The sequence below is a fragment of the Antedon bifida genome, chromosome 4, assembly GCF_963402885.1.
Source record: "Antedon bifida chromosome 4, ecAntBifi1.1, whole genome shotgun sequence".
NCBI lineage: Eukaryota > Metazoa > Echinodermata > Crinoidea > Comatulida > Antedonidae > Antedon > Antedon bifida.
Window position 1 is genome coordinate 3,397,534 of NC_136229.1, and position 16,603 is coordinate 3,414,136.

A 16,603-nucleotide genomic window follows, 5' to 3' on the forward strand; every position below is an offset into this window, starting at 1 on the left:
AATATGGTATTCATGTATAATAAAAATAAATAAATACCCCCTAGATATGAAAAAATACACATCACAATATATATCAATAAGTAATAAAGTACTGTATCAAAATGCTTGGTAAATTGTAGATCATGTCAATCAATGAATTCTACTACCGGGGCAGGGGCGTTTAAGGAAGTAAAATAAACGCCCGGGGTGTTTATTTGAGGGAGGCGTTTATTCAAAGCGGGGCGTTTATTCGAATAAATATGGTATATAAAAATATTATTGTGATTTCTTTACCTACTGCTTCATCAAAAAGACCTGGTGATAAATATTGTAATACCAATGACACAGTAAAACTGAAAAACAAATTAAAATATTATAATATGCTAATATATGAAGTTTGGTTATGATACGTGGATAACTTTTCTAGGCTAAGGTTGAAATACTGCCTCTTTTTCAAATAGAGAATGCACTTCATTTTCAAAAGTCAAGATAGGAATAGTTTTAATGAAAATAAAAATTAATTTAAAAACTCACCATTGTTTATCGATACCTTGAACAGGGCATGTTACTGTATTAGATTCAATTTCTTTGGGATTAACGGTAATCTCTGTAAACTTTGGATTTATAACAGGTCTTGTTCTGAAATGAAATAAAACGTTCTTGATTCTCTATGTGCTCAGCTGTAAACTATGTATGATGCTGTGGTTGTGGTGGTGATTGTGATTGTACTGTAGAGACTTATATTCCAAGGAAGACTATAACAGATGTGTTTGGCTCTATGGAACAAGCATGTAGGATGACAGAAGACAGGAGATGGTTTTAGAATACTGTTAGTGAAGCCACGCTCTGATCGCTACGCTTCGACGACGACCATTTATTTTTGTACTGTAGAGTTAACATCAAAAGAAGAAGCATCTTCTTATCTTTTTTCATATTTCTTTTTCTAGACTCAATATTCTTAAAAACAGATTTACTACCGAGATTACTTGATTCGTATATTGCCTTTGACTCCACTATTGATATTGTTTATTTTTATTTAAATCCAAAATTAAGAATTGCTTGTAATTGGTTCTTGTGGACTTGGTTGATGTTCTTTTGTCTTGTGTTTTTATGTATTCTGTCTGCAAATGGCTCCCTGCTGTTGATTGCGAATTGAAATATAATAATAATAGAAAAAAAAAACCTTACCGTAGCAAAATAACAGAGTTGGACTCAAATGCTCCAATGAGCACATCGGGTGAACCATTATTGTCCATGTCCATGCCTGCAGAAAGTGAATATCCGAATGTGGCATTCGGGAAAGGCGCTCCTTTGAGGTCCTTGTTCAATGTTTTGGGGGTAATCTTCTGTATTGGATCCCTAATTTTTCCCTGTGTTTGACCCATAAATATATAAACTGCCCCTTCGCCATTGTTTTCATATGGAGCTCCCACTACCAATTCTATAAAAAAACAAACATTTTCCATAGTAATTGTATTGCTGTTTTCGTAGTAATGGAAAAATTCTACTGCACTTTTTACAGTATATTGAAGTCTCTGTAAAGGCCAATTTATGAGCGGTAATGTTAAGCGGAAAACCATGCAGCTTGTCCCACATAGAATCTGTATCTATCCTGAGCGGAAAAATCTTATTTTTGTACACATGGGTTTTAATTAATGCATGAGCAATTAATGAATTTTTTATTATAAGCAGAATGCAAAGACCCAGATGCAAACAGAATACAGAGATCTACAAAGGGGTTAAAACATATATTTCTCATTCGTTTCACGGAAAATATCTTCTTAAACTGGATGTTTTCCGAATAGGGGTGTCCCATTGGGTCTACTGTTACTAGTTCATAATCTCATCGTGAAATAACTTACCTTCGGCCTTGTCCCCATTTATATCACGTAGGTTAGCTAGAGACAGTCCAAACATTGAATCTAATGGTCCATCAATGTATTGGTTGTACATACCCGTATTGCCACTTCCAAAATAAGTACCAGACTAACAAAAAATAATAATTGTAATTATTCTGTTAGTCCACTCATTTAGCCAAATAAGTTCATATTACTCATAAAAACTGAAAAATCTTTCAGTGATAACATTTTTAATTTTATCTTTCATTCGGTGAAAAAATAATAAAATTACCGATCCATTGTTTAAAAAAATGTAAATTCTTCCACCAATCAATTCCTTCCTGTCATAATGCATAGGCGCGCCAACTACAATATCTTCCAGCCTTCAATGCAAAAACACAAGAAAATAAATGTAATGTAAAAATTATGTATCTTTTTGAGTTTGTGGCAACAAAAAAAAGTTCTGGTACTCCATTGGTAAGGGAGCGTTTTCAATTTGCGATGAACTATGACCTATGAACTTCATTGTGAACATACGGAAAAGATTTATATAGATATTCTTCCATATTTGATTCCTTAACATATGCATGGTCTTGCAAACGATACACAAATTTTAAATTTTCCATTTTTAACTTCAGGTTTTGCTGTCAAATAGATATTATAGCACTACAATAAAGGTCGAAATAAAATTCTTTCTGCTTACCCATCTCCATTAATATCAATTACTACAGTCTCATAACCAAAAGATTCTGTTAAATTTATGCCATAGAGTGACTGGTGCACCTCTAGTTCTCGCCTTTGGTTTTCAGGCACCAGGATTTGCACAACACCAGTCCCATTCATTCGGGGAGCTCCTGATACAAAGAAGGGTTGTGTCTTGGAATTTTGATTACCCACAGAAATTGAAAAACCTGTAGATAAATAAAACTTAGGTTGAATCTGTTAAACATTTGTGTCTGTGTTTAAGGGCTAGCTGGTTCAATTTGTCTTATTTAGGTGTCAATTCATGCTCGTTTGTAAGTAGTAGGTTTAGTAGGTGTATTGTTAACTATTAAAAGTAATATATGTAGAGGCAGTAGTATAGGTCATTATTTTTTTTTTATATCTACAATACTGGAAGAGGCTCAGAGCACTACCCTGGGAGAGGCTCAGAGCACTACCCTCGGAGAGGCTCAGAGCACTACCCTGGGAGAGGCTCAGAGCACTACCATGAAAGAGGCTCAGAGCACAACCATGGGAGAGGCTCAGAGAACTACCCTGAAAGAGGCTCAGAGCACTACCCTGGAAGAGGCTCAGAGCACTACCCTGGGAGAGGCTCAGAGCACTACACTGGAAGAGGCTCAGGGCACTTCCCTGGAAGAGGCTCAGAGCACTTCCCTAGGAGAGGCTCAGAGCACTTCCCTGGGAGAGGCTCAGAGCACTACCATGGGAGAGGCTCAGAGCACTACCCTGGAAGAGGCTCAGAGCACTACCCTGGAAGAGGCTCAGAGCGCTACCCTGGAAGAGGCTCAGAACAATACCCTGGAAGAGGCTCAGAGCACTACCCTGGGAGAGGCTCAGAGCACTACCCTGGGAGAGGCTCAGAGCACTACCCTGGGAGAGGCTCAGAGCGCTACCTGCCAGGATAATCGAGGGAATTAGAGAACTGTGATGAACAGTGTATAATGAAGATTATAAATAAAATTGTAATATAATAATGTATAAAAAACATACCACTATACCCCTGGGTTACAACAACACCATCATCAGGAGTGCCTTGAATCGATGTTTGACTGTCTAGACCATATACACTTATATCTTTAAAAAAGGTAGAGCCGCTAAATTGATGAGAACCAGGGGCACCAATAGCCATGTACACGTCTGTTTCTTTTACCTGAAGAGAACAAGAAGGAATAAATATCACATTAAATTAAAAGCACTGTTTTACCCATGTCTTTCTCTCAACCCATGGAATGTATTAACAGCACTTTATCTTCAAATGCATTCCAGCCTGTGTACCTGCCAAAAATATTGAAATCCACAGCAACTTTCTTATCATTTTGATTTTTACTGTATTTTATAACTTACTGATATTAATTGTGTTGTATTTTTTTTATATCTAGGGGTTATTTATTTGATTATACATGTTACCATATTACACTAAAACAAATGCCTCCCCAAATAAACGCCTCCCTCTTCTGAATAATAAATGCCCTGGGGACGTGTTTATTTGAATAAATACGGCATGTACGGTTGGTTTTCTATGTATTTATGAAGCATAGCTGTTATAATTACCTCATTTTTCACATATGTATCCAACCCCAAACCGGTGCCTGCCTGACAGTATCCATATTTTTCAACGGTCATGTCTTTCTTTGAACAAGGAGTCCATCTTTTTGTTTCAGGGCCCGGTACAAATTCTAAGTCGTATATATTCTGTTTGATAATGTAACACTTGCCAAGGCCCCATATATCTTCTACCTCTTCACTTTCTTTTACTCTGTATCTGTGAGCACATGTCTATGAAACAATACAAAAAATAGCTTATTATAATGAAATGTTTGTATGATATAAGAAGGAAATTCAAGTTTTGTTAATATTATAAACATTCTAAAGACTGAATGAACAAAAAAAGTACTGTATATCCTCTGGTATAATCCCACCCCTAGAACACAAAATTAGGTCGTTTGGTGGGACTATACCAGGTTCAGGAAAAAATGATTGGTAAGAATTTCTTGTAAAACTCATCTGAACTGGCTAGAGAGAGGCCTACATCCAGACAAAAAATAAATACTGGGACTATACCCGAGGATATGCCTGTTTGTGACATAAAGTAGGGGGTGGGATTAACGGAGGTGGGATTTACCTGAGGATATACATATATAATGAGGGTGATCCATCCAGCAATTGCTGATCATTAGGGATCCTTATAGGTTCACAAGACAAACATATACACAAGATGCTCTACATAAACAAAGTCTTATTACAAGTCTTTGGGAATGGAGTTGTAATTTTGTCCTTAGAAAAAATCCTGACATGTGACAGGACTTGAACCTAGGACCCTTGGAGTGGTAGCCCAGCATCATAACCACCAAGCCACAACTCCACAGTAATTTTGCATTGAGGAAAATCAACCCAAATTCAACTTAATTTGAATCCAAGCGCAAAGCTACGGTCCAGAAATACGATAAAGGGTTAAGAAAAAAGGAATCTTACCACAATGAGACCTCCTGGCCCCTGACTGCGGACATTTACTCCCAGCCATTGGTCCGTTTTGTTTTCTACCGGATTATCACTATTATCTGAGTAAAAGACAGCATAACATTTTTTAATGTAGTAGTATTAAAGGTAGTCTAAATTGTTTTAATTGAAATTATTATATTATTATTATATTATATCAACCCTTCACAAAATAATGATAAAGCTTGCAAATTAGCAGGGTTTATGTATTCTATAATTTAAACTGCTGCAAAGCACCTATGTAGGCCTACTGCTGAATCATCTACCCAGGAACTAAGCCCCACTGTGGCATACTGTACAGTAGGCCAATCTACTATGTTTTGAGATAAACTTTCACCATTCCACCATCACAAACAATTGAACAATCTTGAATAATGCAATATACCTGTTACATCTACACCTAAGGCGACACAATCATCGAATTGTGTTGTATACGGACATCTAAAAACATCCCCAGGTCGCTGTACATTCCCTTCTTCGTTGTTATCATCATAGATAGGAGCGCCAACTAGTAATCTAAACAGGAAGGCAAAAGAATTTTAATAGAATCAAATTAAAACTTTATTTCACAATATAAATGGGAATCATGTTTTATTGACAATAAATATGTTTTCAAATTTACAATAAACGCAATTTGGGTCATGATGTTTATTCACAATAACTCATAGTGGTTGTCTTATTTATTCACAATACATAATGGGCCGCATCATGTCTTATTTATTCACAATACATAATGGGCTGCATCATGTCTTATTCAAAATACATAATGGGCCGCATCATGTCTTATTTATTCACAATACATAATGGGCTGCATCATGTCTTATTCACAATACATAATGGGCTGCATCATGTCTAATATTCACAATACATAATGTGCCGCATCATGTCTTATTCACATTATGCATTGATAATCATTATTTATTTACATATATCTTCATTAAGTTGTATTGGTATTAGACTACACAACAATAAGTTTCAAAGATAGGTCATTAGGTCTGTTGTATTTTATATTGCTTGATCAGTTGTTGTTGTTAGTTCCATGTTGATCACGAATGTAAATATTATGTGTGTATTGTTTTGTTTGTATTTTTCTGCCAAGAAAACAATTATCATTGTACTATGTATGAATGACTTAATAAATCGAATCTGAATCTGTTTCAGTTATTAATGATTCAGTTGAAACTCTTGATATGAAATTATGGAAGGCAATCGCCGCCAAAAATACAAAAGTAAAACAAACAACGTACTTTCACAAACGAACAACGTACTTTCACAAACGAACGATCTAAACTAAAACAAAGAACGTACTTTCACAAACGAACAACCTACTTTCACAAACGAACAACCTACTTTCACAAACTTAAAAAATGGACGAGTCCTTAGTTCATTCGGCAATCTACATCGTTTGGTAAAGCAGGTTGTTCGTTTATCAATGTACGTTGTCCGTTTGTAAAAAATACGTTGTTCGCGTAAAAGTATGTTGTTCGTTTTTTAAAGTACGTTGTTTATTTTACATTAGTTCGTTAGTTTGTGAAAGTAGATTGTTCGTTTGTGAAAGTAGGTTGTTCGTTTGTGAAAGTAGGTTGTTCGTTTGTGAAAGTACGTTCTTTGTTTTAGTTTAGATCGTTCGTTTGTGAAAGTACGTTGTTCGTTTGTGAAAGTACGTTGTTTGTTTTAGTTTTGTATTTTTGGCGGCGATTGCCTTCCATATGAAATACTGTTTTATACAGAAAAACCTCAACTAAAAACTACTTCTATGGAAGGCAATCGCCGCCAAAAATACAAAAGTAAAACAAACAACGTACTTTTACAAACGAACAACGTACTTTCACAAACGAACAACCTACTTTCACAAACGAACGATCTAAATTAAAACAAAGAACGTACTTTCACAAACGAACAACCTACTTTCACAAACGAACGAACTAATGTAAAACAAACAACGTACTTTAAAAAACGAACAACCTACTTTTACGCGAACAACGTATGTTTTACAAACGGACAACGTACATTGATAAACGAACAACCTGCTTTACCAAACGATGTAGATTGCCGAATGAACTAAGGACTCGTCCATTTTTTAAGTCGGGTAATTGCATAAGTTCCGATAAGAGGATATGCCTTAGAGGGATCTCAAAGCGAGCAGCCTGTATCTTGCGCGCGTAAGCAAAACTCATCCTGACAAATGGAGGAAAAGTGACCCTCATGAAAACGGTTTCTGGAAGATGTTGAATTCTAGATACGAATTCATGTAAAAATGTTGCGTATCGGATGTTGATGTGACATCATTTTATGGCCAGTTGAATTATAAAAGTCGTATTTTTATCTTTTGCGTCATAGTTCATTTAAAATAGCGCGCATCTATATTCTACGCATCCAAATTCTTCAATTCTACACGTTAATATGTTGTTGCTCAGATAAATTCCTTCCAAAATTTCTATCTTCGAGTTAATTTTGATGACGTCATCATGATAACAATTGAAATAAAAGGCGGGTCCCATAATTTTACCTTTGCTACACTGTATGTAGTTATGTAGTGTATACTCTATATTCTTAGACACAAAATAGAGAGCTCACTATTAACAACATTTTATTTTCCTCAGGTCATGTGGTGTTTTTATACCCGACTTAAAAATGGACGAGTCCTTAGTTCATTCGGCAATCTACATCGTTTGGTAAAGCAGGTTGTTCGTTTATCAATGTACGTTGTCCGTTTGTAAAAAATACGTTGTTCGCGTAAAAGTAGGTTGTTCGTTTTTTAAAGTACGTTGTTTGTTTTACATTAGTTCGTTCGTTTGTGAAAGTAGATTGTTCGTTTGTAAAAGTAGGTTGTTCGTTTGTGAAAGTAGGCTGTTCGTTTGTGAAAGTACGTTCTTTCTTTTAGTTTAGATCGTTCGTTTGTAAAAGTACGTTGTTCGTTTGTGAAAGTACGTTGTTTGTTTTACTTTTGTATTTTTGGCGGCGATTGCCTTCCATATACTTCACCAGAGTGGTGTTAACTTTGTACTAGCCATAACAATATGCAAGAATCTGCCACTGAATGGCATACTTTCATTTGTTATAAAATATTCTTATACAAGAATGTAAAAGCTACTGTTAAGGCGTCACAAGAGACATTTATTTGACATAGCCTAAGGGGAATGATGAAGGGTGCTTAGATTGTTAGATTGAAGCTATGAGCACTTGATCTTAACACTTTAAAATGATTTCTATCAAAGCACAAAGTCAGCATTGTATATTAAGTATGGCACAACCTTTGACAGGTGTGAATTGCATTGAAAAGAAGGCAAAAGACAGCTTAATCTCTTTTATAATAAGCCTTATTATTTAGTTTAAATTTTCTAAAAATTGCAATAAAAATGCAATAAAAAACAAGATTTTTATTGCATCATAAAATGGCAAAGGAATTGTAAAATTAAATTGTAATTGCCTAAATGACCAAACCAAAAGTTCTGCATATAATAAAGTTCTATTCTATAAATATTGATGTCATCTCTTCATTTTTTCAACTAGTACATATTTTCATTTCATACCTATAATATATCAAATCTTATAACACAGTATCTAAAGAACGTTCATTTGTACACTTTAGTCTGCTGGTACAGTATATCCGACAACTCTACCAAGTTATATTTTGTAGCAAACGCCCTCTATTAGTTGGTTTGTGTTCTAAACAAATTATTATAGCATCTTCTATGGTTTAGTCATAACTGGAACAATGAGTTTCAAAGATAGGTCATTAGGTCTGTTGTATTTTATATTGCTTGATCTGAGTTGTTGTTGTTAGTTCCATGTTAATCACGAATGTAAATATTATGTGTGTATTGTTTTGCTTGTATTTTTCTGCCAAGAAAACAATTATCATTGTACTATGTATGAATGACTTTATAATAAATCGAATCTGAATCTGGAAATGCGACAAGACTTTTAAAAGGAAGAAACTTCTCAATGTGTACTGTACATCAAATAGACACCAAATAATGAAATAAAGAATGATTTGATTTAGAAGAATTTGTTGGTGTGTTTGTGGTGCAACTTTTAATAAGATAATAATATAAAGTTTGGATGAATATTAAATTGAGATTGGCAAATTGTGCACAAGAAGCCTGGGTAGAAAAATATATGACTGTTCATTGAGCACACAATAATTTATACACAGGTCAATGCACTTTGCTTGCCAAACACTCAGTATGCGAATATCTAGTAAAAAACACTCCGGGCTAACTGTAACCTCTTTGTTCCAATGAGCTAATGAAAAATAATTAACAGGTCGTAATATAACAGTGTTTAAAAATAAGTTTGCTTACTAAGTATACTTTGGTAGTGGGCCAGCAAAATAGCTTGTGGGCTAGTGGACTCTCTAAACTAGTCAAATTGGAATTTGGGAAAGCCTTTAGGTATGAATCAAGTTACAGTAACTAATTATTTGCCATTTTACCTTTACTACTACAACAATAGATGAATATCAACCAGCAAGAATATCACAGAATTACTTATTAGATGAATGCAAATTGCTATTGTTAGACCAACTGGTAATATAGATCTCTGAAACAGGTGAAAATGTTGAACTCTTTCAAATGATTTAACAAGAACATTAAAACATCACCTGCAAATCTGTATTGTAAAGTTGAAATTGGTGGCAAGAAAAATATGTACAGGAAACATTTTTTTGTAAAAAAAAGATTACAAAACTATTACGGAAATAGAGACTCGACCTGGTACTATGTTACCGATATTTTTGCATTCTCAATAGATAAATTGTCATGAATATAAAGTTAGAACTCACAAAAAGTTCACATTTATCAGGTGTACAAATAGGTACTGGAATGGACTGGAACACCAAGTCCATCAGGATCTCTTCACATTCAGATGACTTTACTGGTTTAACAAGATTCATTCATATACCAACCATGTGCATCAATTAGATGAAAAAAAAAAAATTCTTAATGAAAAATAATTAAACAGCATCTATTATTTATAATTCATCATAAAAACCAACATCCGATACAGACCCATGTGTATTTTAATAGCATTAGCTTTCTTTGATATCATTCCCTTTCAGATCATCCTCATCAAGACCAGATCAGGTAGGCTAGGCCTAGCTCAGGTGAACATCCCTAGGGGATTCTACATCTGTTCATCTCGGCTCAACTGAATGTTGTTTCAGACTGTCGGTGATAACACTACATTAAGGGTGATTAACCCTCGAGCAACTTCAACTATTAATACCCGGCTTAATACTACATCATGTGGTTTTGGCCTGTCCCTAGAGGGTGAATTCAGTAATGATAACCTATACTAGGTAACTAATTAAATATTGTACACACGCATTTAAATCCTAATTTCTACATACAGTATGCTACATTATATTTCAATTAGGACTACTGTAAATAATTTATATAACATTTGCACATTCAATTTATTACAGAATATCACTTTAAATTACTGTAATGTTGTTACAGTGACAAATCAATTCTTATGATTCAATGCTTTTAAGATTTAAGTATACAGTACTACTATTTACTTTACACTAGCAACGAATACATTTAAAGTAACTCATGTCATACCAATGTAGTACAACAGGTCATCCTTTCATCTTCTTATTGATTTTCAACTGATTAACACAAATTACATCTGCTTCTGCTAGGCTATACAATTGCATAGTAATTTAACGTTGCCAGTAAATGTGTTGAACAGTAAGTAAATATTTTTGAAAATAGCATTTTTAGGACTATGTCATGACGTACATGAAAGGTGATAAAAATGTAGAAAAACATCACAAAACCACTGGTATAACACAAGATAAAGATATGAAGATGAAAAAGATACTAACTGTATGCTCTAATGACCGTGACAAATTGAAATAAATTAATTTATTCTTCTCTGGCTAAAATCTGAAGTCTTTGACCCTTTTATTATGATTAATGAGAGCCAGAACGGACGTTGCTTAGTGAATATAACATTGCATAAATCAAACATCCCATCTTTATAATCTCACAGAATGATTATAACAATCAAACTACGATCCAAGTTAATTCTTTTGTTGCAATGCTTTTAAAAACTTGATTGGATTAGATGAAGAGCTTCTTACTATTCTAATGTCTTGGTTTCTGAAATTAAATTAGATGTTAAGTATGACACATTTGTCGAGAGTGTTGGTATCTTCTGAAATAACTGTCTTTTAAGTACAGTACCATAGCTGAAGCTGAATTGATATCTTCTTCAATACTGTCTTCTGAAGATGGATTCTAAAGCACTGAATTGGTATCTTCTTCAATACTGTCTTCTAAGATGGATACCAAAGCACTGAATTGGTATCTTCTTCTTTTACTGAACTAACAGTCTTCTAAGATAAACATCACCAAAGCTCTGAATTGGTATCTTCTTCTTCTTCTGCTGAAATAATTGTCTTCTAAGATAAACATCAAAGCTCTGAATTGGTATCTTCTTCTTTTGCTGAAATAATTGTCTTCTAAGATAAACATCACCAAAGCTCTGAATTGGTATCTTCTTCTTCTTCTTCTGCTGAAATAATTGTCTTCTAAGATAAACATCAAAGCTCTGAATTGGTATCTTCTTCTTTTGCTGAAATAATTGTCTTCTAAGATAAACATTACCAAAGCTCTGAATTGGTATTTTCTTCAATAATGTCTTCTAAGATTGGTATCATCTTCCATACTGTCTTCTAAGATGGAAACCAAAGCTCTGAATTGATATCTTCTTTTGTTGAACTAACAGTCTTCTAAGATAAGCATTACCAAATAACAGCTCAGAATTAGTATCCTCTTCTGAAATACATCGTCATAAAGCCTCAATGCTGTAATGTAGGTAGGTATTCTTCTAAAATTAACCTCCAATGTTTCCATTCTAAAGAAACATTCATTCTATGGTAATCTTTATCCTTAAATAATCTGGAGGAGTTTGCTTTCAGAAATGTTGCCAATATATTTGTATGCTTAAATTCAAATGAATCACGTACAAAAACTTAAATACAGCTTTGGCCTTTAATTCCAATAACAAACTTGAATATGTTAGAGGGAAGTGAAACATACAAAAGCATATATGCAGGGTTTTTGTTAAAGATCATGAGACTTCTTGGACAAATACTGTAGAGGTGACCATTTTGTACAACAAAGACTAATAGCTAAGTAAGAACAAGTTAAATAACAACTAGAAACTAGAATTTAATTCGTCACTTTGACGAATTATAGGTGATCATTTTTATCATTTTACTGAAATTAATTTTTTTTTAAACATGCACGTACGTTAACATACGATCGGAAAATGTTGATGTATGCCATCCTATTATATGCTTATAGTGCTGAGTTGTGCCTATATGCCATATACAATATGTACAGTATATACTGTATATCTATATACAGTGTAGCATAGGTGAAATTGCGGGACACATGTTCTAATTTTTTGGCATGATGACGTTATCAAACTAAACTTTAAGATGACAATTTCGAAAGATAATTAATTGAGCAAAAAAATATAAGATTTGGAAAAAAATTTGGCACGTAGAAGCGCTGTGCGCGCTCTTTGAATTGTGTATAACTTTGACGAAAAATATGAAAAAACTACTTTTTCACTTCAACTGGCCATAAGTTAACGTCACAACATCCGATAGGCTTAATTTTTATATGAATTAATATCTACATTTCATCAGCTTTCATAATAAATTATAATCATCAAGGTAACCTTCAATTTTGAAGAGCTGTAAGATATTCAAATTTACTGCGAAGGTGAAATTACACGGCCTACGTTATTCAAGTTTTTACGCGTGATGACGTCATTAAAATGAAGATAGTGTCAACTCATGATAAAGATAATTAATTAAGCAAGCACATACTGAAAGTTGTGCGAAATTCGAGCACACATAACCAAGATGCGCTCTGTTGAATGTGATAATCTACACAAAAAGATAACAAATCCTAATTTTTAAATTCAAGTGGCCATTTGATGACGTCAAAACATTTTGTACGTAAAATGTGTACATGAATTCATATCTACAACTCAATGGCTTCCAGAATAAGTTAAAAAAATCGGGGGTCATCTTGCATTCTGAAGAATTATTTTCATTTTAAAAAAGACCTATTTTTCACCATTTTCAGAACTTTTGTAAAATAAATGTGCGCATTTTGTCATTTTTAACGTGCTCGTATAGCGTTATTTTAAGTCGGAACTGACTCAAATTTGGTGAATGTACTAAGGATGGTGAGTAGAATGAGATTTGTAAAAAAAATTCATATTTTTTACGCTTTTTAAGTATCGCGCGCGCAAAAACGCATTTTTGCGCAGTAATTTTTTGAAACACGCAAATGGCCTAATTCATGCTCTAAATTGATCAAAACTTAATTTTGAGCGTTTTAAATTTTTAACGCGCGATATCACGCGCATGAACCTACGTGCGCGTGCGTTTTTATTTGCTAATATTTTTACCCTTGATCTGAAGTTTACGTGTAGTGAATTTCATTAATATGTGATAATGAATTATGGAGATATGATTGATAATGTGATTTCGCAAAATGGCGTATAAATGTCGTCACGGATGAGTGATCACGCTGGAAAGCTTATTAGGATTAAGTTGTATTATTTGAAAGATATTCTGAAATTTTTGTAATCATTGACATTAAACTTTTTGAGATAATTGTTACACAAAATAGTGTACAGAAACAATAAAAAGAAAAAAAATAATAAAAAAAAAAATAATAACTAGAATTTAATTCGTCACTTTGACGAATTATAGGTGATCATTTTTATAATTTTACTGAAATAAATTTTTTTTAAACATGCACGTACGTTAACATACGATCGGAAAATGTTGATGTATGCCATCCTATTATACGCTTATAGTGCTGAGTTGTGCCTATATGCCATATACAATATGTACAGTATATACTGTATATCTATATACAGTGTAGCATAGGTGAAATTACGGGACACACATCATGTTCTAATTTTTTCGAATGATGGCGTTATCAAACAAAACTTTAAGATGACAATTTCGAAAGATAATTAATTGAGCAAAAAAATATAGGATTTGGAAAAAAATTTGGCACGTAGAAGCGCTGTGCGCGCTCTTTGAAATGTGTATTACTTTGACGAAAAATATGAAAAAACTACTTTTTCACTTCAACTGGCCATATGTTAACGTCACAACATCCGATAGGCTTGATTTTTATATGAATTCATATCTACATTTCATCAGCTTTCATAACAAATTATAATCATCAAGGTAACCTTCAATTCTGAAGAGCTGTAAGATATTCAAATTTACTGCGAAGGTGAAATTACACGGCCTACGTTATTCAAGTTTTTACGCATGATGACGTCATCAAAAAGAAAATAGTGTCAACTCATGATAAAGATAATTAATTAAGCAAGCACATACTGAAATTTGTGCGAAATTCGAGCACACATAAACAAGATGCGCTCTGTTGAATGTGATATTCTACACAAAAAGATAAAAAATCCTAATTTTTAAATTCAAGTGGCCATTTGATGACGTCAAAACATTGTGTACGTAAAATGTGTACATGAATTCATATCTACAACTTAATGGCTTCCAGAATAAGTTAAAAAAATTGGGGGTCATCTTGCATTCTAAAGAATTATTTTCATTTTAAAAATGCATTATTTTTCACCATTTTCAGCACTTTGATGCAATTAATGTGCGCATTTTGTCATTTTTATCCTGCTGGTATAGCGTTATTTTAAGTCGGAACTCACTCAAATTTGGTGAATGTACTAAAGATGGTGAGTAGAATGAGATTTGTAAAAAAAATTCGCATTTTTTACGCTTTTTAAGTATTGCGCGCGCAAAATATTTTTTTTGCGCAGTAATTTTTTGAAACACGCAAATGGCCTGATTCATGCTCTAAATTGATCAAAACTTAATTTTGAGCTTTTTAAATTTTTAACGCGCGATTTCACGCGCATGACCTTGAAACGCGCAAGTTTTTATTTTCTAATATTTTTACCTTGACCTGAAGTTTACTTGTAGTGAATTTCATTAATATGTGATAATGAATAGTAAAGATATGATTGATATTGTGATTTCACAAAATGGCGTATAAATGACGTCACGGATGAGTGATCACGCTGAAAAGCTTATTATGTCTAAGTTAAAGTATTTGAAAGACATTGTGTAATTTTTGTGATCATTGCCATTCAACTTTTTGAGATATTTGTTACACAAAAAGTGTACAGAAAGAATAAAAAAAAAAAAAAAAAAAATAAAGATTTCATACAATAACAATAGGTGATCATTTTATTCTAAATGATCACCTAATAAAGATTTTATACAATAACAATAGGTGATCATTTTATTCTAAATGATCACCTAAAAAGGTTAATTCTAGATATGATCTGTCTCAAGTAGATTTCAGGACAGTGATAACACACAAAAGCAAAGCTGATAAATGTGAATTTCTTTACTGTTGATTCAATGTAAATATAAACGCATAAACTATAGTACATTTGCAAACATTTACTAATCAATTGAGTCAATAAAGACAAGCTGGATTTTGATTGCTGCAAATAACCTACAAAAAATATACATACATGTTTCAATGGTGATTATATAGTGTAGAAAAACAACTTTCTGGGGCAGTATTATTGTATAGAATGTACCTATCTATCGACAATGATAATTGACAATCTACAATCTACTTTGTATACTTCAATTTTCCAATTTCTGGATATGCTTGTATACATACAGTTTAACCTTCTTTCCTCACTACAATGTTTGTCAGTAGACAAAACATACTTTGTTTGAACAACTAGTAAATCAGGATTGTCCAAAGGCCAACGTACTATGACAACAGCGATAACATTTGTAACTATTTGGAACATTGGTATATATGTACTGCACTTTACACGTTATCTTCATAATGTTGTCCATGTCTTACTTTGTTTTGTATCTCTTAATTGACATTGCATCTTTCAGAATTTGAGTGGCATAAAAACCACCATTGTGGTTGTATAGGTAGAATGCAAGAAGAAAGAATTCCGCCATATACAGTATTTTTTTTCTGTGTAATCATAGAGCACCGTTGCACTATTATAGTACTGTATAATGCAATTTTGAAGTTTTGACCAGAAGAAGGTGCAGTATCCTGTTTATCTTTATAAATTATAGACTGTACATTATATACAGTTGACTTTCCCAATACCAGATTCTCTGAAAGCTGGAAACTCTCCTACTGTAAAACAAGACTTTCTTGAAGTCCAAAGATTCCAAACTCATTTTACTATTATTATTAACACATTCCCAATACCAGACTTTCCAGAAAACCAGACATGTTAGCCCAAAGGTGTCCAGTATTTTGGGAGAGAGTTGACTGTATTTGTTTTTTTGATACAAAATGAGTTTGAGAGTTTCCTGGCTGCTTGTTAAAAAATTAGTTTTATTTGTTATAATGCCTGAATGAGGGATATACAATTTTAACTGAAAGTAAAGATTGCACCAGGGAAGAACTTCCTGATTGGACTTATTTTCCCAGAGTTTTGCTTTCAACATAAATATTTATAATTTGTTTGTACAAGGCAGTATGAAACAAAGA

General features: G+C 33.3%; 1 protein-coding gene across 2 annotated transcripts in view; it reads right to left on the reverse strand.

The window, feature by feature from the left end:
* Positions 1 to 16,603, reverse strand: part of LOC144841588 (integrin alpha-6-like) — a 44,564-nt gene that overhangs the window by 12,599 nt on the left and 15,362 nt on the right. For both annotated transcript variants that reach the window (XM_078698005.1, XM_078698004.1), the window contains exons 2-11: positions 5,422 to 5,552; positions 5,013 to 5,098; positions 4,092 to 4,316; positions 3,531 to 3,690; positions 2,521 to 2,728; positions 2,110 to 2,200; positions 1,842 to 1,965; positions 1,168 to 1,420; positions 514 to 618; positions 274 to 332 (exon numbers count right to left, since the gene is read on the reverse strand). In XM_078698005.1, the coding sequence (XP_078554131.1) occupies positions 274 to 332; positions 514 to 618; positions 1,168 to 1,420; positions 1,842 to 1,965; positions 2,110 to 2,200; positions 2,521 to 2,728; positions 3,531 to 3,690; positions 4,092 to 4,316; positions 5,013 to 5,098; positions 5,422 to 5,552 (1,442 nt within the window). The remainder of the gene's footprint in view (positions 1 to 273; positions 333 to 513; positions 619 to 1,167; positions 1,421 to 1,841; positions 1,966 to 2,109; positions 2,201 to 2,520; positions 2,729 to 3,530; positions 3,691 to 4,091; positions 4,317 to 5,012; positions 5,099 to 5,421; positions 5,553 to 16,603) is intronic.